Here is a 26994-nt window from a genome sequence, read left to right on the forward strand (position 1 = left end):
TTAACTTTCCAAAATAAGACATTTCATTTTATTTCTGAAATCAGAATAAGTCGGTGACAGTAGAAACCAGTAGGTCGAGAGCAAGAACTCTCCCCCAAAGTGGAGAGAATATTTCTCCCTACCCTGGGCTGCGGATGCCCTGGAAACGGGGCTTCTTCCTCCCACATGTTCTGCTGGCACAAGTCCCCTTGGGCGGGCTGGGCTGAAGTGGGCAGGGTTGGGCCCCTTTCACCCACCCAGAAACATGGGTTTACTGAACGTCAGGCTCTAGGATCTCGAGGGGGTCTGCAGTGCGCTTCTGACCTGGCCCAGCAAGAGCACTCCTGACAGCCTCACAGACAGAAGGAGCTGCAGCCAGGTGTGCCTGAGCCTCAGTGATCGAGCACCGGAATAGGAGGCTCAGCAAGGCGATGGGTATCACCTGTGAGGAAGAGGCAGTGGGCACTGAAGCCTGAGGGAATGAGGTCATCAGAGAAAGAACCCCGGAGGAAGGTCGGGCGCAGTGGCTCATGCCTGTAATCCCAGCACTTTGGGAGGCCGAGGTGGGCAGATCACTTAAGTTCAGGAGTTTGAGACAAGCCTGGCCAATATGGTGAAACCCCATCTCTACTAAAAATACAAAAATTAGCCAGGCATTGGTGGCTGGCACCTGTAATCCCAGCTATTTGGGAGGCTGAAGCAAGAGAATCTCTTGAACCCGGGGGCAGAGGTTGCAGTGAGCCGAGATCGCGCCACTGCACTCCAGCAGCCTGGGTGACAGAGCAAGACTCTCTCTCAAAAAAAAAAAAAACAGAACCCTGGAGGAGTTAAAGCATTTGACACAGGAATCAGGAGCCACTAGGTTAGATGCAAATAGGATGTTATGAAGATTAGAAGGTGGTAACGAGGTGGATTAAGAGCAGAGAGAAACCTTCACTTTGACCAGGAAAACTCCTATTCATCCTTCAAAACCCAGTCCAAAGACCCCATGAATGTGGAGGTCCTTGTGAGCAGAGTGCCACTGAGCTTTGTAAACCCAGTGCCGAACAAACTTCCTGACACACTGAAAGTGCTCAAAAAGTATTTGTTGAATGACCAGCAGTGGGCAGGATACCTGTTCCTTCTCATGTGCAACCTGGACATGGCAGGAGATGGGAGCAGCCCGAATATCATCTGACAGTGGCTGGGGAAAGTGGATCGCTCGGAGGAGGCTCTCGATGCATCGAGCCTTGGACTGTCCAGAGAACCGCTAAGGAAGAAGTGGTAAGATCAGTGTCAGGCTAAAGGCCAGAGGAACTAAGAATGGAGTCAAGGGAGAAGAATGAACTATGAGAGTGAGAGGCTGGGATCCCGAGGCCTGGCTATAGAGGCTGTAGATGATTTGTCCATGTTGGCAATCCTAAATTGTAATTCCCAGGTGTAAAGAAAAACTAGGTTAAAGGGGTTGGTGGTGGGCTTGACTGGCTGGGTTAAACTGGAGGATTAATGGCAAATTACTCAAATTTGCATATGTGTTCCACCAATCCTGTAGGTTGGTAATCTGGACTCCCTCTCTCTAGTTTCCTCTGTAACCAAATCCATCTTGCACACTAATGTAAGACTGTTCATCTGCAAACACTGCTTCCATTTTGTCACTACCCTCCTCTCTGTCTAGCTCAGCATTGTCCAGTAGAAATATAATGCAAGGCTGGGCACAGTGGGTCACACCTGTAATCCCAGCACTTTGGGAGGTCAAAACAGGAGGATTACTTGAGCCCAGGAGTTCGAGACCAGCCTAGGCAACACAGCAAGACCCCATCTCTACAAAAAATAAAACAAATTAGCTGGGCATGGTGGCACCTGCCTATCGTCCCAGCTACTCAGGAGGCTGAGGTGGGAGGATTGCCTGAGCTCAGGAGTTTGAGGCTGTAGTGAGCCGGATGGTGCCAATGCACTGCCCTCCAGCCTGGGTAACAGCGTGAGACCCTGTCTCTAAAAAAAATAAAAATAAAGAAAAAAATATAATGCAAACCACATATGTAAGTTTAAGTTTTCAGTAGCTGCATTAAAAAAAGAAATAGGTGAAATTGGCCAGGCACAGCAGCTCACGCCTGTAATCCCAGCACTTTGAGAGGCTGAGGCAGGTGGATCACAAGGTCAGGAGTTGGAGACCAGCCTGGCCAATATGGTGAAATCCCGTCTCTACTAAAAATACAAAAAAAAAAAAAATTAGCCGGGTGTGGTGGCGCATGCCTGTAATCCCAGCTACTCAGGAGGCTGAGGCAGGAGGATCACTTGAACCCAGGAGGTGGAGGTTGCAGTGAGCCGAGATCATGCCACTGCACTCCAGCGTGGGAGACAGAGTGAGACTCCATCTCAAAAAAAAAAAAAAAAAATGTGATTTCACCTATTTCTCCTGACCTTGTGATCTGCCCGCTTTGGCCTCCCAAAATGCTGGGATTACAGGTGTGAGCCACCGCACCTGGCCTGAAATCAATTTTAATAATATATTTTATTTAACCCAATATATAACCCAATGTAAACAATATTAAACATTATTAGTCAGATATTTTGCAATATTTTTCTATATTCGGATTTTGTGTTTTGAAATCCAGTGTGTATTTTGCAACTAGAGCACACCTCAATTTGTTTTTTTGTGGCTTTTTTTAATTTTAATTTTATTTTTTGAGAGATAGTCTCACTCTGTCACCTAGGCTGGAGTGCAGTGGCACTATCTTGGCTCACTGAAACCTCCACCTCCCAGATTCAAGCTATTCTCCTGCCTCAGCCTCCCTAGTAGACAGGACTATAGGCCTGTGCCAACATGCCCGGCTATTTTTTTATTTTTAGTAGAGACGGGGTTTCACCATGTTGGCCAGGCTGGTCTCGAACTCCTGACCTCAAGTGATCTGCCTGCTTCGGCCTCCCAGAATGCTGGGATTACAGGCGTGAGCCACCGTGCCCAGCCAGCCCACCTCAATTTGGGTGCTAGATTTGCAATGCTAAAAAGCGAAATGTAGTCCTACCAAAATATTAAAGTTACATTTAATTTAAAAAGTATACAGCTTTGGTTTTTACATAAAATTAAAAATTCAGTTCCTCAGTCACACTAGCCACATTTCAAGTGCTCAATAGCCACATGTGGCTGGTGGCCAATGTTTTGGACAGCGCAGGTCTAGCTACATTTGGCAAAGTCCAAATTCCTGCCTGGCTTTAACCTCCCACATCCCTCCCCTTCCTACTTCTTCACAATCCCTCACTGTGCTCTAAAGTGACTCGCCACTCTGGTTAGACCCGTGTCCCTCACATATCATGCCCAGTCCCCCTTCTGGGACTTGGTGAATGACCTAACAGGAATGCTCTTCTGTCCACCTATCCAAGCCATAACCACCAGGCCTAGCTCAAATATCACCCCTTCCATGAGGCCTTCTTTTTGCTATAATGCATTCTGACCCCCACCTTCTTTATACCTCCACTGGACTTCAGTAAGGACCATAGTTTATTTTGGGGACCTGGTGGGTGCTCACTAAATGTTCATTGATTGATTCCTTTCACATAGGGTTGCCAGATTTTGTGAATAAAAATACAGGACATCCAAATATATAATGAAAAAAATCAAAAATATCTCAAATATTGCATAGGGCATACTTGATGGAAAAATTATTCCATATTTATCTGAAATTCAAATTTAACTGGGCGTCCTGTATTTTTATTTGCTGAATCTGGCGACCCCATTTTCATGACCATCTGTCATGCCGTCTGCTCAACATCCACTCCTCCTTCTGGTATCAGCACCTTGGTTTTCCTCTGAGGATCTATCGCTTCCCCATGCTCAGGTAATGAGGTTGGATTGAGGCTCACCTCCCAGCCCTTCTTCCACCACCATCCTGAAGGGAAAGCACATGAACCAGACTGGGCAGAGCATCCCTTGCTCTGGAGAACAGTGATTGCTTCAGGGACATGCATGTGTCCCAAGCAAGAGCCCCCGACCAGGCATTTGCAAGAACCACAGGACAGGCAAGCACTTTGCCCACTAGTGTTGCTACGTAAATTGTCAGGCTGGCACTACTGGTGGCCAGTTTGCCACCTAATGGAAAAAACTTGCCTAAGAATGAGAGCAACGGCCGGGTGCAGTGACTCACGCCTGTAATCCCAGCACTTTAGGAGGCTGAGGCGGGTGGATCACCTGAGGTCAGGAGTTCGAGACCAGCCTGGCCAACATGGCAAAACCCTGTCTCTGTTAAAAAATATAAAATTAGCTGGGCATGGTGGGGGGTGCCTGTAATCCCAGCTACTCGGGAGGCTGGGGCAGGAGAATCAATGGAACCTCAGAGGCGGAGGTTGCACTGAGCTGAAATAGCACCGCTACACTCCAGCCTGGGCGATAGAGCAAGACCCCATCTCAAAAAAAAAAAAAAAAAAGAATGAGAGCAACACAGGGGAAAACAGAGTTAAGGGTGGAAAGTTCTGGAACACATTAGATTCAGCTGCCCTAAGATTGTTCAGTTATATCAGCCATCATTTTCTTTGTTTAGCTTAAACCAGTATAAACTCGTTTTCCATCACGTTTGTAACTGAAAGAGTCTTGCCTAATAATTACAATTTCACAAACACACCCATGTGTGCACACACACTCCTTAAGGGGAAGATGCACCTAATAGGAGGAGCAGAAGCACACAGAAAAGGCAGCCTGTACCCTTGCACATTTCCATACCTCTGCAAAATACCCTCCTCTGGCAGCCTAAGCATTGAGGCCAGGCCCCACCCAACCCTGCCCCATCATATCCCTACCTGCAGCATGGCCAGCGCCCGCCAGAAGAGCTTGGAGTTGCTAATCCGAAGGTCCAACATGTGGTTTTGTAGGATCTTACCAAGAAGCACATGAGCACCTGTACTCACTGTATTCAGCACCCATTTGGTGCTTAGCTCACGCTGGAACTTCTGAAAAGGGCAGACACATGGGAGTGTCAAAAATTAGAGGACAGAAAAGCAGCAGAGTGAACAGGGCCCTGTTATCAGACAAGAAACCAACTGTCAAGAAACACGGACCAAAATGCAAACATGATTTGTTTGAGCAGCCCAGGGTTTAAATGTTAGGGCAATAGATGTAAACCAGGATTGTCTCAGGCAAACCTGGTAGCTTCACCCATTTGTGTTTTTGACCCCTAGGTAGACAGACATGTTCTCTGAGTCCTTCCACATTAGAATTCTGATCCTGCTGAATCGTTCCTTTTTCTCCCCGGGTATCAGACAGGAGGAGTGGGATTCATTCCACTAAACCACAGGCTTCTTGAAAGGGCAGAGATGGTGACTTATTCTGCTCCAGGGCCCCAGTTTTTTAGACCATGACTGACACATGTTTGCTGATCAATACATTTGTTGAGGCCGGGCACAGTGGCTCACTCCTGTAATCCCACCACTTTGTGAGGCCAAGGTGGGGGGATCACCTGAGGTCAGGAGTTCTCAACAAGCCTAGCCAACATGATGAAACGCTGTCTTTACTAAATACACAAAAATTAGCTAGGAGTGATGGCATACACCTGTAATCCCAGCTACTCGGGGGGCTGAGGCACAAGAATCACTTGAACCCGGGAGGTGGAGGTTGCAGTGAGCCTAGATTGTGCCACTGCACTCCAGCCTGGGCAACAGAGTGAGACTATGTCTCAGGGGAAAAAAAAATGTTTGTTGAAAAATGAATTCTATTTAATTTTTCTAACAGCCCTACAGAATAAGTTTACCTATCCTCATTTCTACATATGAGGAAACTAGAGGTCAGAAGTAAATTAACTTGGAGAAGCTCATATGATAACGAGACGGAGAATGAGGACCTAAATCCAGGTCTTCTAATTCAATGATGAGGGCATTTCCTACTTTGCCACAAATATCTCCTGGATGAATGAGACAACCTATGTAAAGGCATGTTGAAAACTAAAAAGTTGTACAAACATGTGGTATCGCGAGTATAAAACTGCCCCTTGTTTTTGGCCCTTATATCTTGTCCACCTTGGGGCACTTATAACACCTATTGGCACATTAGCAGGGAAACTGGGGCCCAGTAAAGGTGTTGAGGGGATTAATTAATTGGTGATATGGTTAGGCTTTGTGTCCTCACCCAAATCTCATCTTGAATTGTAATCCCCATAATCCCCATGTGTCAAGAGAGAGACCAGGTGGAGGTAATTGAATCATGGGGGGCAGGGGGCGTTCCCCCATGCTGTTCTTGGGATAGTGAGTTCTCATGAGATCTGATGGTTTTATAAGGGGGCTCTTCCCCCTTCACTTGGCACTTCTCCTTTCTGCCACCTTGGGAAGAAGATGCCTTACTTCCCCTTCACCTTCCACCATGATTGTAAGTTTCCTGAGGCCTCCCCAGCCATGCTGAACTGTGGGTCAATTAAACCTCTTTCCTTTATAAATCACCCAGTCTCGGGCAGTTCTTTAGAGCAGTATGAAAATGCACTGGCCAAGGTGGGCGGATCATGAGGTCAGGAGATTGAGACCATCCTGGCTAACATGGTGAAATCCCGTCTCTACTAAAAATACAAAAATTAGCCAGGCATGGTAGCAAGCACCTGTAAGTCAGAGCTACTTAGGAGGCTGAGGCAGGAGAATCGCTTGAACCCAGGAGGCAGAGGTTGCAGTGAGCCTAGATCACACCACTGCACTCCAGCCTGGCGACAGAATGAGACTCCATAAAAAAAAAAAAAAAAAAAAGGTACTAATACACGTGGTCCTAGCCAGGCTGAGGAAACAGGCTACTGCTACTTTTACCTCTTTATTCTGAAACTCTAGAAATAGCTGTTCACACAAAACCCTGGAAGAGGGTATACTGAAAACATTTTAATAAGTGAATGTCCACAACACTAAATATAAGAACAGCATGAAATTTCAGCATGAAACTGGCCAGTAAGTATGCAGTACTGATGCTATAGGGTGCGTGTCAGACTGCACTTTGGGAGAGAGGTCAATTAGATCTAGGTTATACCACTAACCATTGATACCATTAACATTAACACCATTAACACAAAAATATTTTAAATTTTACAAAATTTGGAGTGCGACACATTCATTTTAAAGTACACATGGAAAAATCGGCCTGGATATAGCCAGGAAAATCCTTAAAAAGAAGAATAGGCTGGGCACGGTGGCTCACGCCTATAATCCCAGCACTTTGGGAGGCTGAGGTGAGTGGATCACTTGAAGTCAGGAGTTTGAGACCAGCCTGGCCAACAGGGTGAAACCCGATCTCTACTAAAAATACAAAAGAAAATTTGCCTGGTGTAGTGGCGCGTGCCTGTAATCCCAGCTACTTGGGAGGCTGAGGCAAGAGAATCACTTGAACCTGGGGGGCAGAGGTTGCAGTGAGCCGAGATCATACCATTGAACTCCAACTTGGGCAACAGAATGAGACTCCATCTCAAAAAAAAAAAAAAAACAAGAATGAAGAACAAACCCTATTGGATACCAAACATACCATAACGCCTCCATAATTAAAACATATGGTACCAGCACATCAATAGACAAACCAGTGGAACAGAATAGAAAGTCCATAAATAGACCAATGCACATAGAAATTGAGTATGTGACACAGATAGCATCCTAAATCACTCAGGAAAAGATGAACTTAAAAAAATTATATTGGAGCCAGGCACGGTGGCTCACCCCAGTAACCCCAGCTCTTTGGGAGGCTGGGACAGGAGGATTGCTTGAGGCCAGGGATTTGAGACCAGCGTGTGCAACATAGCAAGAACCTGTCTCTACAAAAAAAAAAAAAATTTTTTTTTGTTTAATTAGCCAGGCATGGTGGCATGTGCCTGTAGTCCCAGCTACTTGGGAGGCTGAGGTGGGATGATTGCTTCAGCCCAGGAGTTTGAGGTTGCAGTGAAATCTGATCACATCACTGCACACCAGCGTGGGTGACAGAGTGAGATTCTGTCTCAAAAAAAAAAAAAAAAAAAAAAAAAAAATATATATATATATATATATATATATATATATGAACAATTGGATAATCACTTGGAAAAATAAATAATTGGATTCATGCCTTACCCCATACACAAGAATAAACTCCCAATAAATGAAAGATCTAAGTGTTTAAAAAAGAAAAAAAGAAACCATCTCTACTAGCAGAAAACATGGATGGAATTCCTTTACAATTTAGATGTTAGAAAAAGCTTTCTGGACCACGCCTATAATCCCAGTGCTTTGGGAGGCAGAGGCGAGTGGATCACTTGAGGTCAGGAGTTTAAGACCAGCCTGGCCAACATGGTGACACGCCTGGTCAACATGGTGAAACAAAATTAGCTAGGCATGGTGGCAAGCGCCTGTAGTCCCAGTCACTCGGGAGGCTGAGGTGGGATGATCACCAAAGCCCAGGAAGTTGAGGCTGCAGTGAGCCATGATCACACCACAGCACTCCAGCCTAGGTGACAGAATGAGACCCTGTCTCAAAAAAATAATAAAATAAGGCTGGGCGTGGTGGCTCACGCCTGTAATCAGCACTTTGGGAGGCCGACATGGGCAGATCACCTGAGGTCAGGAGTTCAAGACCAGCCTGGCCAACATGGTGAAACCCTGTCTCCACTATAAATGCAAAAATTAACTGTGCATGGTGCTGGGCACCTGTAATCCCAGCTACTTGGGAGGCTGAGGCAGAAGAATTGCTTGAACCTGGGAGGCAGAGGTTGCAGTGAGCTGAGATCACATCACTGCACTCCAGCCTGGGTGACAGAGCAAGACTCTGTCTCAAAAAACAATAATAATAATAGTAATAAAATAATAATAAATAAATGAAAACTACACAGAAGTGGCATTTCTAATCTATCAGGTTGACAAAATCCAAAAACTTCATGAAACTCTCCAAGAGGCTGTAGGAGAGCAGCATTCTTGTATATTGCTGGTATGGAAAGCAAAATAGTAAACCCTATGGAAGGAAATTTTGCAATATCTAACAAAATGGCATATGTATGTACCCTTTGACCCAGCTCTAATACTTCTAGGAATTTATCCCAAAGATACTCTTCTGACATTATAAAAATACATGTACATTCATTACATCATGATTGATCATAGCAAAATATGGGAAACCTATATGTCCTACATAGGAGATTGCCTGAGTAAACTATTACATATGTGGAAACACACAAAGGTAAAAATTAATGAGGAAGAGCTCTATGATCCAATATGGAGTGATTTTCAGAATATCTTCTTAAAGCACAAAAGAGTATAGTAGACTGCCTTTTGTATAGGAAGTGCAAACTTATACATATGTACACACACACTTTTCTCCAGAAAGAAACATAGGAGGATAAGCCAGTAACTAATTAAACTAATACCCTACAGGTATGAATGGAAATGGAATGAGACGGCAGATATATTGATGATGTTGGAAATCAACATTATCACTAAGGGAAAGAGGAAGAAGAGTGGGAATATATATACAGTATATATATAGATGTATATATAGATGTATGTGTGTGTGTATATATATATATACGCAGACACATTCATCTGTATGTAAACAAATATACATATGTATATGTATGTATGCATGTATATATACATAAACACACACATACACACACCCTTATTCTTTCTACTGATAGGGCTTAGAGGCAAAGACACACCAGTAGCAGTGAACATACCTAGCATTTGGGTTTCTAAATACTAGAACCCACTAACAAGATCAGGTCTCCTCAGAAAAATGACTGACTCCAGGGCTGGATCAGGGAAAGTATAGGTGAGCCTGGGTCAGTGGTTTTGTGTTCCTGCATAGGAGATTGACAGGGCAAACTATTGTTACACACACACACACACACACACACACACACACACACACACAAATGCAAATAATAATAATGAGGAAGAGATCTATAAACTGCACTGCGGTGATTTTCAGAATATCTTAAGCAAAAAATGCAAGATATAAAAAAGATGCTACCTTTTGCATAAGAAGGTTATTATTACTTTACAAAAAGAAACACAACAAAGAGTGTTCAAATACTGATGTGGATATGTCACAAGGACACAGGAACCAGCTTGAATGAACTCTCATTTTGAGCATTAAAATAAATAATGAATAATAAGAATGGATTAAAACACATTTAACAACAACAAAAAATTCATGAGTCCATATTGACACTAAAAAAACAAAGATAGATAGGGTAGATAGGACGGGGAGAGAAGAAAAAGATTTTCTTTCTTTCTTTTTTTTTTTTTTTTGTGACGGAGTCTCGCTCTATCACCCAGGCTGGAGTGCAATGGCACGATCTCAGCTCACTGCAACCTCTACCTCCTGGTTCAAACAATTCTCCGACTCAGCCTCCTGAGTATCTGGGACTACAGGTGCACACCACCACACCCGGTTAATTTTTGTATTTTAGTAGAGATGGGGTTTTGCTATGCTGGCCAGGCTGGTCTCAAACTGCTGGCCTCAAGTGATCCACCTGCCTCAGCCTCCCAAAGTGCTGGGATTACAGATGTGAGCCACCCCATCTGGATGAGAGAGATTTTCTTTACAGAAGAATGCCAACTACTGAATATAGATGGAAGGGATAGAAATAGAAAATCACCATTGAAAAACTACCATAGTAATAATTAATTCAACCAAGAATCATCAGTGGATGCTAAAACCATTGGGTGAAAGATTGCTGAGGAATAGGATACAGAGAAATCTAACAGACACCATCCTAGCTAAACAATGGAATGTAGCATCACCAATAAAGGGGCAAACTGACATCAGGTACCTCCCGATGTGATACACTGATAAGGGCACAACTTCCCCTATGCAGTACTCCTGCCAAAAAATTTAACCTGAATATCATGAAGAAACAATCAGGCAAATCCAAAGTGAGGCATATTCTGGAAAACAACTGACCTGGACTTACTTCTAAGATATCAATGTCATCAAAGAGATAAAGAACAACTGAGAAACTCATCTGGAGTAAAGGAAAACCCAAAAGACCTGATAACTGAATGCAGTGCATTATCCTTGATTGGATCCTGGATCTGGGAAATAAAAACAATACAGGAATATTTGGGGAAATTTGAATATGGTCTAGATAATAGATAATAGTATATTAATTGTCATTTTCCTGAGTGGAAAAGTATATTGTAATTATGTAGGTGAATGCCCTTGTTCTTAGAGGACACATGCCAAAGTAATTAGTATAACGTATCAGGTATCTCCAATTATCTTCTTTTTTTTTTTTTGAGATGGAGTCTCACTCTGTCACCCAGGCTGGAGTGCAGTGGCATGATCTCGGTTCACTGCAACCTCCACCTCCCAGGTTCAAGTGATCCTCCTGCCTCAGCCTCCCAAGTAGCTGGGACTATGAGCATGTGCCACCATGCCTGGCTAATTTTTGTATTTTTAGTAGAGATGGGTTTCACCATGTTGGCCAGGCTGGTCTTGAACTCTTGACCTTGTGATCCACCCACCTCAGCCTCCCAAAGTACTGGGATTGCAGGCGTGAGCCACCACGCCCGGCTTTTTTTTTTTTTTTTTTTTTTTTTTGAGATGGAGTCTTGCTCTGTCGCCCAGGCTGCAGTGCAGTGGCATGATCTCAGCTCACTGCAACCTCTGCCTCCCAGGTTCAAGCGATTCTTCTGCCTCAGCCTCCTGAGTAGTTGTGATTACAGGTCCAAGCCACCACGCCTGGCTAATTTTTGTATTTTTAGTAGAGATCAGGTTTCACCATGTTGATCAGGCTGGTCTCAAACTCCTGACCTTGTGATCTGCCTGCCTTGGCCTCCCAAAGTGCTGGGATTACAGGCGTGAGCCACCGTACCTGGCTCCAATTATCTTTCATATAATTCAGGGGAAAGGAAAGAGATGAAGCAAATATGGCAAAATGTTAATAATTGATGAATCCAGGGAAAAGTATATGGGTGTTCCTTGCACCATTTTCGTATTTTTCTGTAGGTTTGATTTTTATCAAAATAAAAGTGTATCCACTGTCACTTCGGAGGGCAAAAAAGAAAACAAAACAAAACAAAATAAAAGTGTAGGAACAGTTTACATCGAAAATATTTCTTTTTTTTTATTTTTAATTTTTATTTTATTTTTTTTTTTTTTGAGACAGAGTTTCACTCTTGTTGCCCTGGCTGGAGTGCAATGGTGCGTTCTCAGCTTACTGCAACCTCGGCTTCTCCTGCCTCAGCCTCCCGACTAGCTGGGATTACAGGCACCCACTACCATGCTCAGGTAATTTTTTTGTATTTTTAGTAGAGACAGGGTTCCACCATGTTGGCCAGGGTGGTCTCGAACTCTTGACCTCAGGTGATCTGCCCGCCTTGGCATCCCAAAGTGCTGGGATTACAGGCGTGAGTCACGGCGTCTGTCAAAAATATTTCTATAGCTAAAGATTGACCAGCCCAAACAAAGCCTCTTTATTTCAAACAATTCCAATTCATTTAGAAAGATAAAACCAGGCTGAGTGCAGTGGCTCACTCCTGTAATCCCAGCACTTCGAGAGGCCAAGGCAGGCGTATTACCTGAGGTCCGAAGTTCGAGACCAGCCCGGCCAACGTGGTGAAACCCTGTCTCTACAAAAAAATGAAAAAATTAGCAGGGCATAGAGGCATGTGCCTGTAATCCCAGCTACTCAGGAGGCTGAGGCAGGAGAATCGCTCGAACCCGGGAGGTGGAGGTTGCAATGAGCCAAGATCACACCACTGTACTCCAGCCTGGGCCACAGAGCGAGACTCTGTCTCACAAATAAATAAACAAATAAATAAAACCAACATCAACCAAAAGGCAAAAAACACAAAGGAAAAGATTGATAGATTTGACTATGTAAAATTTTAAAAAAAAGTCTCTACATAAAAAACGTAAAAACAAAAGAAAATATTAAGCTGGGAAAAATATAGAAAAGAAAGAAAGGGCTACTGTTTTTGCTATACACACCCCTTCTTACAAATAAGAAAAAAAAAAATACCCCCCAAAGAAAGAATGGGTAAATAGACCCAAAAGACAAGAAGCAGTACATGAAAGACAAAAAAAAAAGTATCAAATGGCCAATATATATTTTTAAGTAGTCCACCTACAAAATAATTAAAGAAATATAAATTAAAACAACACTAAAATGCCCTTTTGTTGCTTTACTGATTAGCAAAGATTTTTTTATAAGAATGCTATCCAGTATGTATAAGGGTGTAAGGGAACAAGCAACTTCACGCTTTATTTATAAACCTCTTTGGAGGGCAGTTTGGCTATATGTATCAAAAAGCTTCAAAATTTTACATCCCCTTTGACCCAGTGATTTCGCTTTTGGGGTTTATCCTGGTGAAACAATTGAAATGCCTAAAAGATGTGTTTATAAGGATGTTCACTGCAGCACTTTAATAAAAACCATAATATTGAAGTCTCTGTGTCTGATAATCGGAGTTAGAGTAAACAATTTATGGTACATCCATACAGTGGAATATTACATTGACACTAAAAATGATAGTAGTGGCCGGGCGTGGTGGCTCACGCCTGTAATCGCAGCACTTTGGGAGGCCGAGGCGGGTGGATCACAAGTTCAGAAGATCGAGACCATCCTGGCTAACACGGTGAAACCCCGTCTCTACTAAAAAATACAAAAAATTAGCCGGGCATGGTGGCGGGCGCCTGTAGTCCCAGCTGCTCAGGAGGCTGAGGCAAGAGAATGGCGTGAACCTGGGAGACAGAGCTTGCAGTGAGCGGAGATCGCGCCACTGCACTCCAGCCTGGGCGACAGAGCGAGACTCCATCTTAAAAAAAAAAAAAATGATAGTAGTGATCTATCAGATGAGAACATATCCCGGCATGATAAAAATAAATAATAATAATTTTTGAAAATGATGGTGATCTATTAGTACAGAAAGATGTTCATAAAGCAACTTTAAAACAGCATATCAAGTATGGTCTTACTTTTGTACAAATATATTTATATATGCATATAATAGAAATTTAAAAGGACATTCTCCAAAATTTGTTAGAGTGTTTTTTTTTTTTTGAAGATGGTGGATTTGGAGTGATTTTTTCTTTTTTGCATTTCTGTAATTTGTAACGTTTTTACTATAAAAAATGTATCTATAAAAAATGTATGGCTGTTGAAATGAACATTTTTCTTTAAAAATAGTGTTTTGGCTAGGTGTAGTGGCTCACGCCTGCAATCTCAGCACTTTGGGAGGCTAAGGCGGGTGGATCACTTGAGTCTAGGAGTTGGCAAACAGCCTGGGCAATGTGGAGAAACCCGATCTCTACAAAAAAAATACAAAAATTAGCCAGTCATGGTGGTGAGTGCCTGTGGTCCTACCTACTTGAGAAGCTGAGGTGGGAGGATCAGTTGAGCAGGGGAGGCGGAGGTTGCAGTGAGCTGAGATGGCACCACTGCACTTTAGTCTGGGCCACAGAGTGAGACTTTGTCTTTAAAAAATAAAAAGAATGAAAGACATTGGAAGGAGAGTGGATTCCCTGTTCAGGGGCAGAGAAACTTCCGCTTCTATACGAGTTCTGAGTCCAGGTAAGTCAGTGTTTCAGCTGTGTCTGGTCAAGCCAGGAAACTTCTGACAGACATGGTTTGAATAACGAATAAGAGACCACATCTCTCCAGAGCAACCCTTCAGGGCCCTGATTCTGCCCATGGAGGGTGGGCAGGTGGTGTATGAGAAAACTGAGAACCAGAGATGTAAAATTGCTTGCTTTCTTGGGCCACACTGTAGAGCTAGACCGGCATCCAGAGCTCCCAATGCCCACACAAAGCTCTAAATTGCAAAGAGCACACACACTGATTATTATTTCTGTAATTATTATCAGTATTTGTGCTGGATTATAATTCATTGGCAAGCAGGGACTATATGCACATAAAGTTATCTGCAATGAATTCAGCATAGTAAACTTGCAAAAAAAAAAAAAAGGTGTGGTAAAAGCTTTTGGATAATGATGATGACTTTGGTATCAAGAATTAACCTGTCCCAGCCAGGCGCAGCGGCTTACACCTGTAATCCCAGTACTTTGGGAGGTCAAGGCAGGCAGATCACTTGAGGTCAGGAGTTCGAGACCAGCCTGGCCAACATGAGGAAACCCTATCTCTACTAAAAATACAAACAGTAGCCGGGCATGGTGGTGCACACCTGTAGTCCCAGCTACTTGAGGCACGAGAATCGCTTGAACCCAAGAGGCAGAGGTTGCAGTGAGCCAAGATTGCACCACTGCACTCCAGCCTGGGCGACAGAGTGAGACTCCGTCTCAAAGTAAAAATAATTAACCTGTCCCAAAGGACAAATGAACATCTGTCAGGTGACTGGAGGCCTATCCCGCAACTTTTTGCATATTCCTAGAGACAGCTGAGCCCAGTAGTTCATTGCCTTGGGAATTCTGACTAGTAACCTGGTAACCCATGACCTTGCCCAGCTGGCTTTGTGAGGGTCAGAGAGGTCTCCAAGCTTTCTGCCCTCCAGCCTTGGGTTTTTTTATTCCTGGAATCCCTCACCCTCTGAGCCCCTTACTGCAGATAGGACCTTCTCATTCCCCATACCTGGATGAAGTTCCCTTCATATTCAAAGAAAAGCAGTGGCCATGTGATGCTGATGATGGAGGGAAAGAGCTTCTTCAGAGGGATCTGGAGAGAGAGAAAGAGGAGCAGGAGAGGCATCTCCAGGAAGGCCTGGCTGCAACTGCCACCTGGGTCCCTTTGTCACGGCTGGACTCTCACCGGCAAGGTCTGACCCACGGTGCTGTGTGCCAGGGCCTGGATGTGGTTGGTCTTCTCTTTCACCTGCTCCACTATAGTCTGCACCTCCGTGAGGTTGTCTAGGAGAAGGGGAGGGCATCAGAGTCGAAAGGCTGGCTGTGCAGCTGTTCCTCCTGCTCCCCTGGCTGGGGTCCAGTCAGGATATTCACCCCGTCCCTCCCTCTGAGCAGGTACCCTAAGACCCAGAAAAACAACAGCTCCTCTGAATCATTCTATTTCCCCCCTCCCCACCCCTCACCACTCCCATCTTCCCTCTCACCATCCAGGGTGAAAATGAAGACCACAGTATCGATTTCCATGAGAGAGGGAAGGATGGAAGTCAGGAAGTCCTCCTGGGAGAAGGTGAACTGGGGACCCTGGGGCAGAAGAAGATGGGAGGGTCCCTCCCATGAAAACACTCTAAAGCACAGACTTGAGGACTAAAGGGGGCCGTGGAGGAGATCTAACACTTTTGTGCACAGGTGAAAGAGCTGAGGTTCAAAAGGTACAGTGTTTTGCCCAAGATTATGTAACAAGTCAGTGGACTAGGGCCAAGTTTGGGGACTGGATCTAGAGCTTTCCACACTGCCCATGCTAAGCCAAAGCCTCATGACTTCTGACCCATATTCTCTTCTCTGGACCGTCTATTCCAATGAACTTCCCACCTAGCTCCGCCTTCCCCTTTTCTTCCACCCTCAGCACACTAGTGATCTCCCCAGCTTCCCCAAGTCCTGTTCTTCTCCGACCTGGTTGGTGAGCTCAGCCTTCTGGTTAAACATGTCACTGTGATCACCAATGAGAAAGCCACGGACATCTCGGAAATCTAGGAAGTTTAAGAACAAGGAGAGAGGAGTGATTGGCTATATAGGAAAGGAAGGTTCTAGGCTTCATGGGGAGAAAATGGGACTGGGAGGAAAAGTGGCAAGTGGGGCGTAGAGTGAGGAGTAGCCCTTGTGGGAGGCCATAGTTAAGCACAGGGGTGGGAGCTGAGAAGGGATCAAGGACTGAGTTGGGGTTCTAAGGAAGAAGAATTTGACTGAAGTGCCTATTTAGATAGGGAAGGTGGGACACTGAGGAACACCCATGGGTTGGGAGTAGGACAGTGTTTGGAGAGCAGCCCGAATGGTTGGGATCAGGAGGAAGCAGGAAGAACATCTGGACTGGGGTCCCACCAGCACCAAAGGTGTGGATGCACTCTACTCCATCCATGATGGCAATGATGCCCAGGGTCTGCCAGCCAACCAGGTACACGTGGCCTTTCTTCTCCAGACTGAGAATGGGTCAGAGGTCAGGACATGAGAGATCACAGTGCAAAGAGGCCAGATATGTCCACAGAAGAACACAGGAGTCAACAAACCATGACCCTTCAACATGCAATCCTATCGCCCATACCATGTTAACATGTCTCACAGAGTCTCCCTGCTCTCAGTATTCTCCATCCGGGCCACATCCTCACCTCTAAACGCATATCCACACACCTGGTGCTGACACTCTTCATCAGGGCGGCAATCTTGGGGCTTTGGCTGTAGGTCACCTGATGAGCTCGCTCAAATGTCCGCAAGATTTCCAGGAGGCATCTGGGAGAAAAGCCACCAGCTCTCAAGAAGGGCCCAATTCCCCCTCAGAAAGCTTAGGTGCCTCCCTGAGCGGGGAGGTGAAGGCACAGCTCCCTTAGAACTAAATTCTGCTGGTCCCTGGAGAGGTGCAGAGAGTAGGCCCAGACTGCGTTCCGGAGGGGCAGCAAGGGCTTCAATGGGCAGAAAACAAAAGAGCAGAAAGAGGGACGAGTGCAGCAGGAAAGCACCAGGAGGAGCAGGATCTGAGAGCCACTGGGAAGGGGCATGAGCAGCCTAGGAGTGAGGCTAGAGACCCTGGAGAGGGAGGCAGGTCCAGAGTAGGATAAGCTCTACCTGCATGGCCTGGACCACCCCCAAATCAAAGGACCCTAGGGAGCCAGGCTAGCTTTGGAGGCCCCAGGCAGGCTCAGGGATTAGGTCTGGGCCTGAGGAATCCAGGATCCACTGGAAACAATTCGGACCCTGCAACTATGAGGTGGGAGCAACAGCATGTACTACCCAGCTCCCTTCCCAGGGGAGGCGTGGTGGGCTGCAGTCTTACTGCCACCAGCCCAGTCCTTGGATCTAGACCTGCCAATCTCCATCCACACCATCTCACACTCGCCTGACTCTGAGCTCTCTCTTATCCAGATCCTCCCTACCTTTGAGATGCTGCAATGCCCTGGTCCACAGTCTTATGGGCTGCTAATAACAGGGTTTCCAGCAGAATCTTGGTGGCACTTCCACCTTTCATCCGGGAGGAGCCGCTGAGACCCTCGGGCTGAAGAGGTGAAGACACCCAAGAGGAATTGGGAGAGGATGAAGACCCCGTAGACCACTTGTTAGTAACCCCCAGGCATGCATGTGATAGTACCAGTGGCCCCCAGTGTGCTTGTGAGGAAGGGTGCTGGGGTGGGCTTGACCGAGAGGAAGATTAGAAAGAGGGGAAGGGCCTCCTCTGATCACTCCTAGGTATACTCAGGACTTTCTGGAGAGGAAGTCACAGTGATTGGGTCTCTTGTCAGCTGGGTCAAGGGTTTTTCAGAGTGCTTTTCTTTTCTTTGTTTTCTTTTTTTTTCTTTTTTCTTTTTTTTTTGAGATGGAGTCTTGCTCTGTCACCCTGTCACCCAGGCTGGAGTGCAGTGGCAGGATCTCGGCTCACTGCAAGCTCTGCCTCCTGGGTTCACGCCATTCTCCTGCCTCAGCCTCCCAAATAGCTGGGACTACAGGCGCCCGCCACCATGCCCGGCTAATTTTTTGTATCTTTAGTAGAGATGGGGTTTCACCGTGTTAGCCAGGATGGTCTCGATCTCCTGACCTCGTGATTCGCCCACCTCGGCCTCCCAAAGTGCTTTTTTTTTTTTTTTTTTTTGAGATGGAGTCTCACTCTGCCACCCAGGCTGGAGTGCAGTGGCACAATCTTGGATCACTGCAACCTCTACCTCCCAAATTCAAGCGATTCTCCTGCCTCAGCCTCCCAAGTAGCTGGGATTACAGGCACCTGCCACCACGCCCGGCTAATTTTTGTATTTTTGGTAGAGACGTGGTTTCACCATGTTAGCCAAGCTGGTCTTGAACTCCTGACCTCAAGTCATCTGCCCGCCTTGGCCTCCCAAAGTGCTGGGATTACAGGCGTGAGCCACCACACCCACACCAGAGAGTGTGTTTCTTTCCAAGAAATTTCTCCCCCACTTCCACCATTTTCTGTGGTAGTTTATCAATCCAAATACCACATGTCATATGCTTTGGACAGACCAATGAAGAAGTGACTGCAGCAGTCCAGATGTGGCACACAGCACACCAGACAGACAAAGAGGCTACAGCAAACAGAATGATAACAGTAGTGACTGAGGCTGGGTGCGGTGGCTCACGCCTGTAATCCCAGCACTTTGGGAGGCCGAGGCGGGCGGATCACCTGAGGTCAGGAGTTCGAGACCAGCCTGGCCAACAGGCTGTCTATTAAAAATACAAAAATTAGCCAGATGTGGTGGCAGGCACCTGTAATCCCAGCTACTCCGCAGACTGAGGCAGGAAAATCGCTTGAACTAGGGAAGCAGAGGTTGCAGTGAGCCAAGATCAGGCCATTGCATTCCAGCCTGGGTGACAAGAGCAAGACTTCGTCTCAAAAAAAAAAAAAAAAAAAAAAAAAGTAGTGACTGAGAAAAGAAGATTGAAAGCCATTGAAAGTCAACATTTGCAGGGAGGAGGAAAGACAGATGAGCATTTAGGAGGTGAAAGCCGTGGAATTCTTATGTCATATGGAATTCTACCTTCTTATCTCACAAAAGGAAGATGGAGGAGAATGTCGCAGATGGTGTGCCCACCACTGGTAGAGGGAGGCACGGGCTGGAATTTGGCTCAGGCCCTCGTAAGGCCCAAGTAAGGAGAAATGGTGCTAGTGAAATGTATGCGCAATCCAGATGAGAAAAAAAGGAACAGGAGAAAACAGCTTTCAACCTAAGAAGGGCCACCCCATTTTGGAGAGGATTTAGAAAGGCAGAAGAATGAAACAAAACTGCACCCCATTTTTTAAAGCCCATATTTAAAATGTAAATATGTGAGAGAGACAGACTGAAACATAACAATGGCTATTCAACGCTCTCTATACATAGATGGCAAAGAGCTTCTTTAAATAGAAACTGTCCCAGACCGCTGAAGTGTTTCAGGCTTACCAATTTGAGAGAGAGGGTTGGAATGAAGACGAAATATCTTAAGGTGAAAATGTAAATGGGAAAATAGGATTTGGTTTATAACACTTTAGCTGACTCACAATACCTCAGGAATTTAAACAAGATATAATAGAACCTAAAATCAGAGGCCCCAAGGAAGTGGCAAGCAGTTCCCAGGTGTTGGAGGGGTGGAGAACATAGAAAAAGGAGAGGCCCTACCCCGATGGCAGGATTGAGCACAAAAGCTTTCTGTTTCTCCTGCATTTTCTGCATCCGCTCTGCTACTTGTCGGAATGTTGAACTCCAGTCTTCAATGGGGTCATTTCTGAGGTCCAGAGAGACACAAGGTGGGGAGATTGTCTATGAGGATCTCAAAGAAGGGCCTCAGCTGGGAGTCATGATCAAAGACTGCATTGGGATTGAGGTCAGAGGTCAACAACTTCATACAGACATATGCTTTGGAACTTTTAGAGGCACTGTGTCCCTGAACCCCAAGGACAGTGGTTAATAAAACATGCAGCACCTCAAGCCCAGAGCAAAGCCAACACTCAAGTTTAAAGTCCCAGCCTGAGACCCAAACTATCTTGTGTCCTGCTCCTTGCATAAGCCCCAATGCCATGGCTATACTAATGTCACTCTCTGCAGGTCCTTTAGGGAAGGCCTGTTATTCAAATGTCAAAATTGTCACCTTATTTTCCATCTTAGGGTCCATCAGAAGCCCTTCCCATTTGTGGGAATGCATTCTTCCCATTTGGAGGGAATACATCCCTCCAAAGAGTGAACCCTCAGTACCAGAGGGAGGGATAACAGTGAGGGAACCAAGCTTCAAGGTAGCACCTCACAGTTGTTGAACATTCCTTGAGTAAATTAATTGGGAACAAATAAACGTGTTCATGAGGCAAGAGAGCTACAGACTTGTTATCTGCTTAGTTACAAATCATGGAATCTCAAAGAATGACGATCTTCTTTAGTTGATTTCTAATGGCTTTGCTAGGGGACAATTTGTGAATCGCCCACTGTGGCAGGACCTCAAAGAGTTAGTTACTTCTGTACATGGCACCCCTAATTTCACCTTATCATCCCATCCTGCAAAGGTTCCCTCCCTTCTTGAACTATTTTTGTATTTTTTTTCTTCTGTATTACTTCTAGGGCAGACAAGTTTCACATATTTCATGCCCGTTGTATAAAATGTCTCCTGTCATTCTTCCTCAAACTATTTCTGAAACTTCCTAGAGTCCTAAGAAAGAGGAGACTAAAGCAGAGAGGGTTCATATCGTATGGTTTAACGTCGAGATTCCTAAACACAGCTGGGCATCCAAATCATCTGGGGAGTTTTGTTTTTTAATAACTACCCATTTCTGGGTACCAAGTCCACCCTAAGATTCAGATTCAGTAGTTCTGGAGTGGAGCCCAAAAATCTGTATTTTAAAAAAGCTTCCCAGATGACTCTGAAAATCAGCCAAGTTTGGGAGCCACTGATTTAAGGAACAACTGGAAGATCTCCACGCCTACGTTGTTTGAAATTCTTCATTTCACTTAGTCATAGGGCCTGAAATTAGCATCCACTGCAGCAGATACATTTTTGGTGAAGGAGAGCCCTCCATGAAAAGGATCAGGGTTAGGAGTATTTCAGATTCATTTACACCTTCGCATAAATTATACTACCGCCTAGAATCTGGAAGGTGAAAAAGCACCTTGGAAAAACCCACTTGTCCCCCTTCCCAAGACCACCGCTAAATACAAAAAGCTGCTCTAAAATAATCAACAAGCCTTTGCCGCATCCCTCTGGTGTCAGGAAGCCCTCAGCTTTGTCAGGTGGCCCACTCCAATGGTTTATTTAGCAGAGTTCCCCAAACCTGGCTGTGCATCAGAATCTCCAGGGTTGCTTTCAAAAAATAGATATTTCAGGGCCTTACTCCAAACCTACAAAATCAGACCTCTTACACAAGGAACTAAGAATCTTCTTTATTTTTTTGTAACATTCCCCAGGCAGCTCGTGCACAGAACCACATCTGAGCACTACTGGTTTAATATGTTGACTTATTCTGAAATAAGAGTGACCACTGACATAGAGAATAAGAGGGAGGTGATTTGGTAATGAGGGGCTCTCAGGGAAGGGAAGACAGTGAGAGATCTGAGGATCCTCGGGGGAGGAAAGGGGTGCCTGGAATGATGAGAGAGAATGGGCACTAAATAAGGGAACTGGACAAAGAGGAGTAGGAGGCCATCTGGCACCCACTACTACTACTTTGAAAAGGTGCTTGGGGCTCACCCCCATATGAAAGCACAAATCTTTGTGGTATGCATCTTCCTGACCCCATTTTATCCTCCATTTTATCCCTTGTTTCTCTTGCCTCTTCAATCCCTGTTTTGAATGTATGCTATCTTATATTTTATGCATCCTTTATAAGCTGCCTTTAATGCTTTCTGAAACAAGAAGAGAATAATTCAACCAACCAACAAACAAAAAACCTTATAAGCTTAGGGGCACCCCATATTTACTTTAATATTCTGAGATTTGGTGAACAAGACTATCTGTTCTCTCCCTTGTGGTTGTACTGTAGACTTTGACATGTTCCCCTCCAGCCTGCCCCAGGGCTGCCCAGTCATTCCAGAAGGCTCACCTGGCCATGCTCACTGGATTGAAGCCAACCAGGACTGGCAAGAAGACAGCTGTGTTGTTCATGCAGTAGTCCATCTGGCCTGCCACAAAGGGAGCCTGATGGTGAAGAGAGAGAAGGGCATGATGAGGGGGTCATTACTCTGAGTGGTGCCCAAGGCTCAAGTGCATCAGAATCCTTCAGAATGCTTGTTCAAAATGCAGATTCCCAGGTACAGTCACAATCTACTGGATCCAAATTTGAAGGGGGAGCACGTTTTTAACAAGTACCTCAAGGGCACTACATTTTTAACAAGTTCCCCAAGGAAATCTTCTGCACGGTAAAGTTGGAATACTATTGAACTAAAATCGTAAACTCTTTGAAGTCAATATCCTCTTCTCTTTGTGTGCTTCCTTCCATATATAACACTGGTGGGATCTAGTTTCTGCGAAGTGAATTCTTAGAGCCAGAGAGCTGCAGAATTGAGAGGAAACTTGGAGTCATCTGGCTCAGTGCTTCTCAAACTACCTGGAAATCTTGTTAAAATGCTCAGTAGGTCCAGAGTGGGGCCTGAGATTTTGCATTTCTAACAAGTCCCAGGTGACACTGATGTTGCTGGTGCAGGCACCACATTTTAAGTAGCAAGGGACTAGTCCAGGGGCCATATTTTTCTGTAAAAGGCCAGATACTAAATACTTTAGGGTTTGTGGGCCCTATGGTCTCTGTCCAACTACTCAACCCTATGGCTATAGCATAAAAGAGGCCTTAGACCATATGTAAACAAAAATGGCTGTGTTCCAATAACTTTATTTTAGGGGCTGGACATGGTGACTCATGCCTGTAATCCCAGCAATTTGGGAGGCCAAGGTGGGCAGATCACTTGAGGTCAGGAGTTCAAGACTAGCCTGGCCAACATGGCATTCCTCATGTCGGTGAGCATCCTGGTCCCCAGTTTTCTTTTTTAGTAGAAACCCTGTCTCTACTGAAAATACAAAATCAGCCAGGCATGGTGGCATGTGCCTATAATTCCAGTTACTCGGGAGGCTGAGGCAGGAGAATCGCTTGAACCTGGGAGGAGGAGACTGCAGTTAGCCAAGATTATGCCACTGCACTCCAGCCTGGGAGACAGAGGGAGACTCTCAAAAACAACAACGACAACCAAAAAAAAAAAAAAAAAAACACTAACCTTTATTTTAGCGCCAGGTGCAGTGGCTCACTCCTATAATCCCAGCACTTTGAGAGGCTGAGCGAGGCAGGTGGAGCACCTGATGTCAGGAGTTCGAGACCAGCCTGGCCAACATGGTGAAACTCTGTCTCTACTAAAAGTGCAAAAACTAGCCGGGCATTGTGGTGGGCGCTTGTGATCCCAGCTTTTCGGGAGGCTGAGGCAGGAGAATCGCTTGAACCTGGGAGGTGGAGTTTACAGTGAGCCGAAATCATGCCATTGCACTCCAGCCTGGGTGACAGAGCGAGACTCCATCTCAAAAACAAACAAACAAACAACAACAACAAAAACCTTTAAAAACAGGCAGCTGGCTGCATTGGCCAGCCAGTATAGTTTGCTTACCCCTGGACTAGTCCACCTATCTTGGTTGTTGATTGATTGATACACAGTTATTCTGAAATAGAATCCCTTCCCCATCTTCCCACATTCACACAACTTGATCCAAGTTAGTGAAACTAAAACCAAAATTCCTTGAGCAAACTTCCTGCTTTCTAGCACCGATCTCATTGATCTATCTTCCATGCTATTCCATTCCCACTCACTTCCTCTCTCTAAAATTGATCCACTCAACCCATCTTTTTACTCACAGAGAGTCCCACAGAAATGCCAATGACAATCACTCTCTTCTTCCCGGCAGCCACCTAGGAGAGGAGGATGGACAAGGTAGTGTAACTGGGAGGATTCCAGGGCACAAATCTACTGTGTGAGGATATCAGGGCCAGGAACAGGGGAGGGAGGAAATAGGCTTTGGCTGAATGCTGGGGCTTTTATGTCCCCATGAGAAGGAACAGATAGAGGTCTCTGGTCAATGTCAGTGAAAAGCACAGACCTTCTTCAGTTCCTCAATCCCGTGCAAGGCACTATCTTCTGTCCCCTCCCTAGAGGCCACCACAGACCTAAGAGGACAGACTCAAGGTCAGTGGCAGTGGCGGGGAAGCAGAAGCCTATGGTGTATTAGGGCAGGCTACATTAAGAGATGGGCATAAAGGGAAAACTATCATTGAATGAGCACCCACAGTTTGTTGGTGCATGATAGACACTCCATAGAGTTGAAAAACTCAAATACCTACAACAGCCAGTCAGGCGACATAAGTATGTGAAGTGGGCCAAGTGTAAGGGAATAAGGAATGGTGAGGACTAAGACAAGCCAGACACAATCTCTGTCTAAAGGTATTCAAACTCAATTTCTAAGAAATACTATTTAGGTCAAACAAAATATTCATAGGCTAACTTGGCTTACCTGTCACCCCCTGCAATGAGGTAGGTGTAAAGAGGTTTCTGTCCCAGACCTTTCATCAGCTGATTAAAGGACACCTGTCAAGCAGGGAGAGGATGTAAAGAGGTAATGACAGAGAAGAAACAATTATCTTGGATTTTCAACTCCTAGAGGGCAGAGACTATATAATGATTCTCTTAGACCAGTGCTTAACCCAGTCCTACATGGAATCTCGCACTTAAAGCTGCTACTTGGAGAAGATTAGTTGGTGGTGCATGGGATGTAGAGACATTGGCAACATACTGGCGGGACTCAGATGGGCTCAGAAGAAATGGGACTTCATGGTGACATCTAGCTTTTGGAAGAGAGAAAGAGCCAGGCTTGGAGTCCAGGTCTAGTGAGGGGGCCACCTGGGAGCTTAGTTATGATGATCTTTATGGTCCTGAGGGTCACCTCCAGAAGTGGAGGGGGAAGAAAACTGGAGACCAGGGTGCTCACCGACATGAGGAATGCCATCCGGCCAGAGGTGCCCCCTCCACTCAGCACAACCAGCCCCCCATCTGGCTCCTGAAGAAGGAAAGAGGCATATATTACCGGGGCCTGGCTCAGGTTGGGGGAAGAATATTCTTTTCTTTGTCAGTAATGCAAGAGGAATTGGAAAGACTCCTTATCCCTCCTCTCATCACAAAATTGAACAAATACATGCAATGTAGTGTAGCAAAAAGAACATTGGATTAGAGAAACCAGTTTGACTCCCATGTCTTGCTCCACTACTTGTTCAAATCCTTACTTCTCCCAGAAAGAACTGAAAGCAGCTTTGTCATCTAAATAAAAGTAAATAATAAAAGCAGCATTATCCAGCAATTATTAGCTCAGTGTATTTGAGCAAGCTACAGTGATTATCCTTTCTAAATCTTTTTTTTTTTCATCTGAGGAAAACAAACAGAAGTCATATCAACTTCACAGGCTTTTGTGAGGGTAATAGGTGTGAAAGTAGATTGTCAATTATAAAGTATTAAGCAGAGAAGTTATCATTATTATTTATTAATAAGATGAAAATAAGGATCCAAAAGGGAGGATCTCCAAAAGGGAGAAAGGAGAATGAGATCTATCAAAGTGAGAAATAGAGACAGTAAAAAGAGAAAGAGGGAAACAGAAAAGTTTAGGCAGGGAACAGAAGGAAGGTTAGTACCTTCAGCACTTCCTGAACTTTCCCAGCCACCTGTACCATGGTGGTCAGAATGGATTCGCTGTAGAGTCTCTGTAGGGAATATGCAGGAATGAGAAGCCAAGAAAAGGAGGACGATGAATGGGGGAGGGGGTCTCAGGGTTTCCAATATTAGGAGCCATGGTGAGGGAGAGCAGAGGTGGGGTTGGGGTTGGCATGTTTATTTCCAGGGTCCAGGTCTTGGGTCTTGGTTACCTGGTATGTGGGCAGGGCTTGCCCCTCCTCCTGGAAGATCTCAGCATCACATTGCCCTAGCAGTCGAACAATGTTCTCAGCATCTGCTTTGTCTAGATCCTGGGTCAGTGGGTTTGACTTCTCTGTGATTGGCACAGCTGCCTCATACCCAGACAACTAGAAGGAAGAGGGGACAAGGATGGAGCAGGAAGCCAAAGCCTCATTCATGCCTGCTGAGCTGGAGGTGGGAGTGGCAGCAGGCACAGAGTTTGGACTTACACACACGCACACACATACCACACCAGAAACTCAGCCTGCACTTGGTGCTCTGGGCATATTAGGGAAAGAACATCAGGAAGGAAGAAGAGGTGAGCAGAAACCAGCGGGGAGGGAAGACTGGATGAAAAATAATTCTAGGAATCAGCACAGAAAGCCAACATGAAGAAGGGGTCTCACCTCCCACTTGCCAGGCTCCGGGGTCTCAATGACATGTTGAAACCGTTTTGTGCCCGGCATGGTCCCACGCTGTGGATACACTGTTCCTCCTGCCTCTTCAGCCACACAAACCCCTCTGGTCACAATGACTCTGCTTCCAGTTGGCAGGGCCTTATCTGAGCCCCAGTGATGATTAACCCAAGCACCCTGGGCTCTCAGAGCACCACCCTTTCCT

At 45.4% G+C, this 26994-nt stretch overlaps 1 protein-coding gene across 1 annotated transcript; it reads right to left on the bottom strand.

The window, feature by feature from the left end:
• GCKR (glucokinase regulator) lies at positions 1-26994 on the bottom strand. The gene is made up of 19 exons (XM_515364.8): positions 26781-26994; positions 26346-26501; positions 26115-26183; positions 25421-25489; positions 24947-25020; positions 24536-24602; positions 24294-24347; positions 22506-22600; positions 20101-20206; positions 17875-17993; positions 17135-17233; positions 16829-16926; positions 16403-16479; positions 15937-16033; positions 15639-15736; positions 15462-15545; positions 4750-4899; positions 1094-1228; positions 1-421 (listed from the first exon to the last, which is right to left on the bottom strand). The coding sequence occupies exons 1-19, from the start codon at positions 26838-26840 to the stop codon at positions 251-253; spliced, it is 1878 nt and encodes a 625-aa protein (XP_515364.3). The 5' UTR covers positions 26841-26994; the 3' UTR covers positions 1-250.

The sequence above is a fragment of the Pan troglodytes genome, chromosome 12, assembly GCF_028858775.2.
Source record: "Pan troglodytes isolate AG18354 chromosome 12, NHGRI_mPanTro3-v2.0_pri, whole genome shotgun sequence".
Taxonomy (NCBI): domain Eukaryota; kingdom Metazoa; phylum Chordata; class Mammalia; order Primates; family Hominidae; genus Pan; species Pan troglodytes.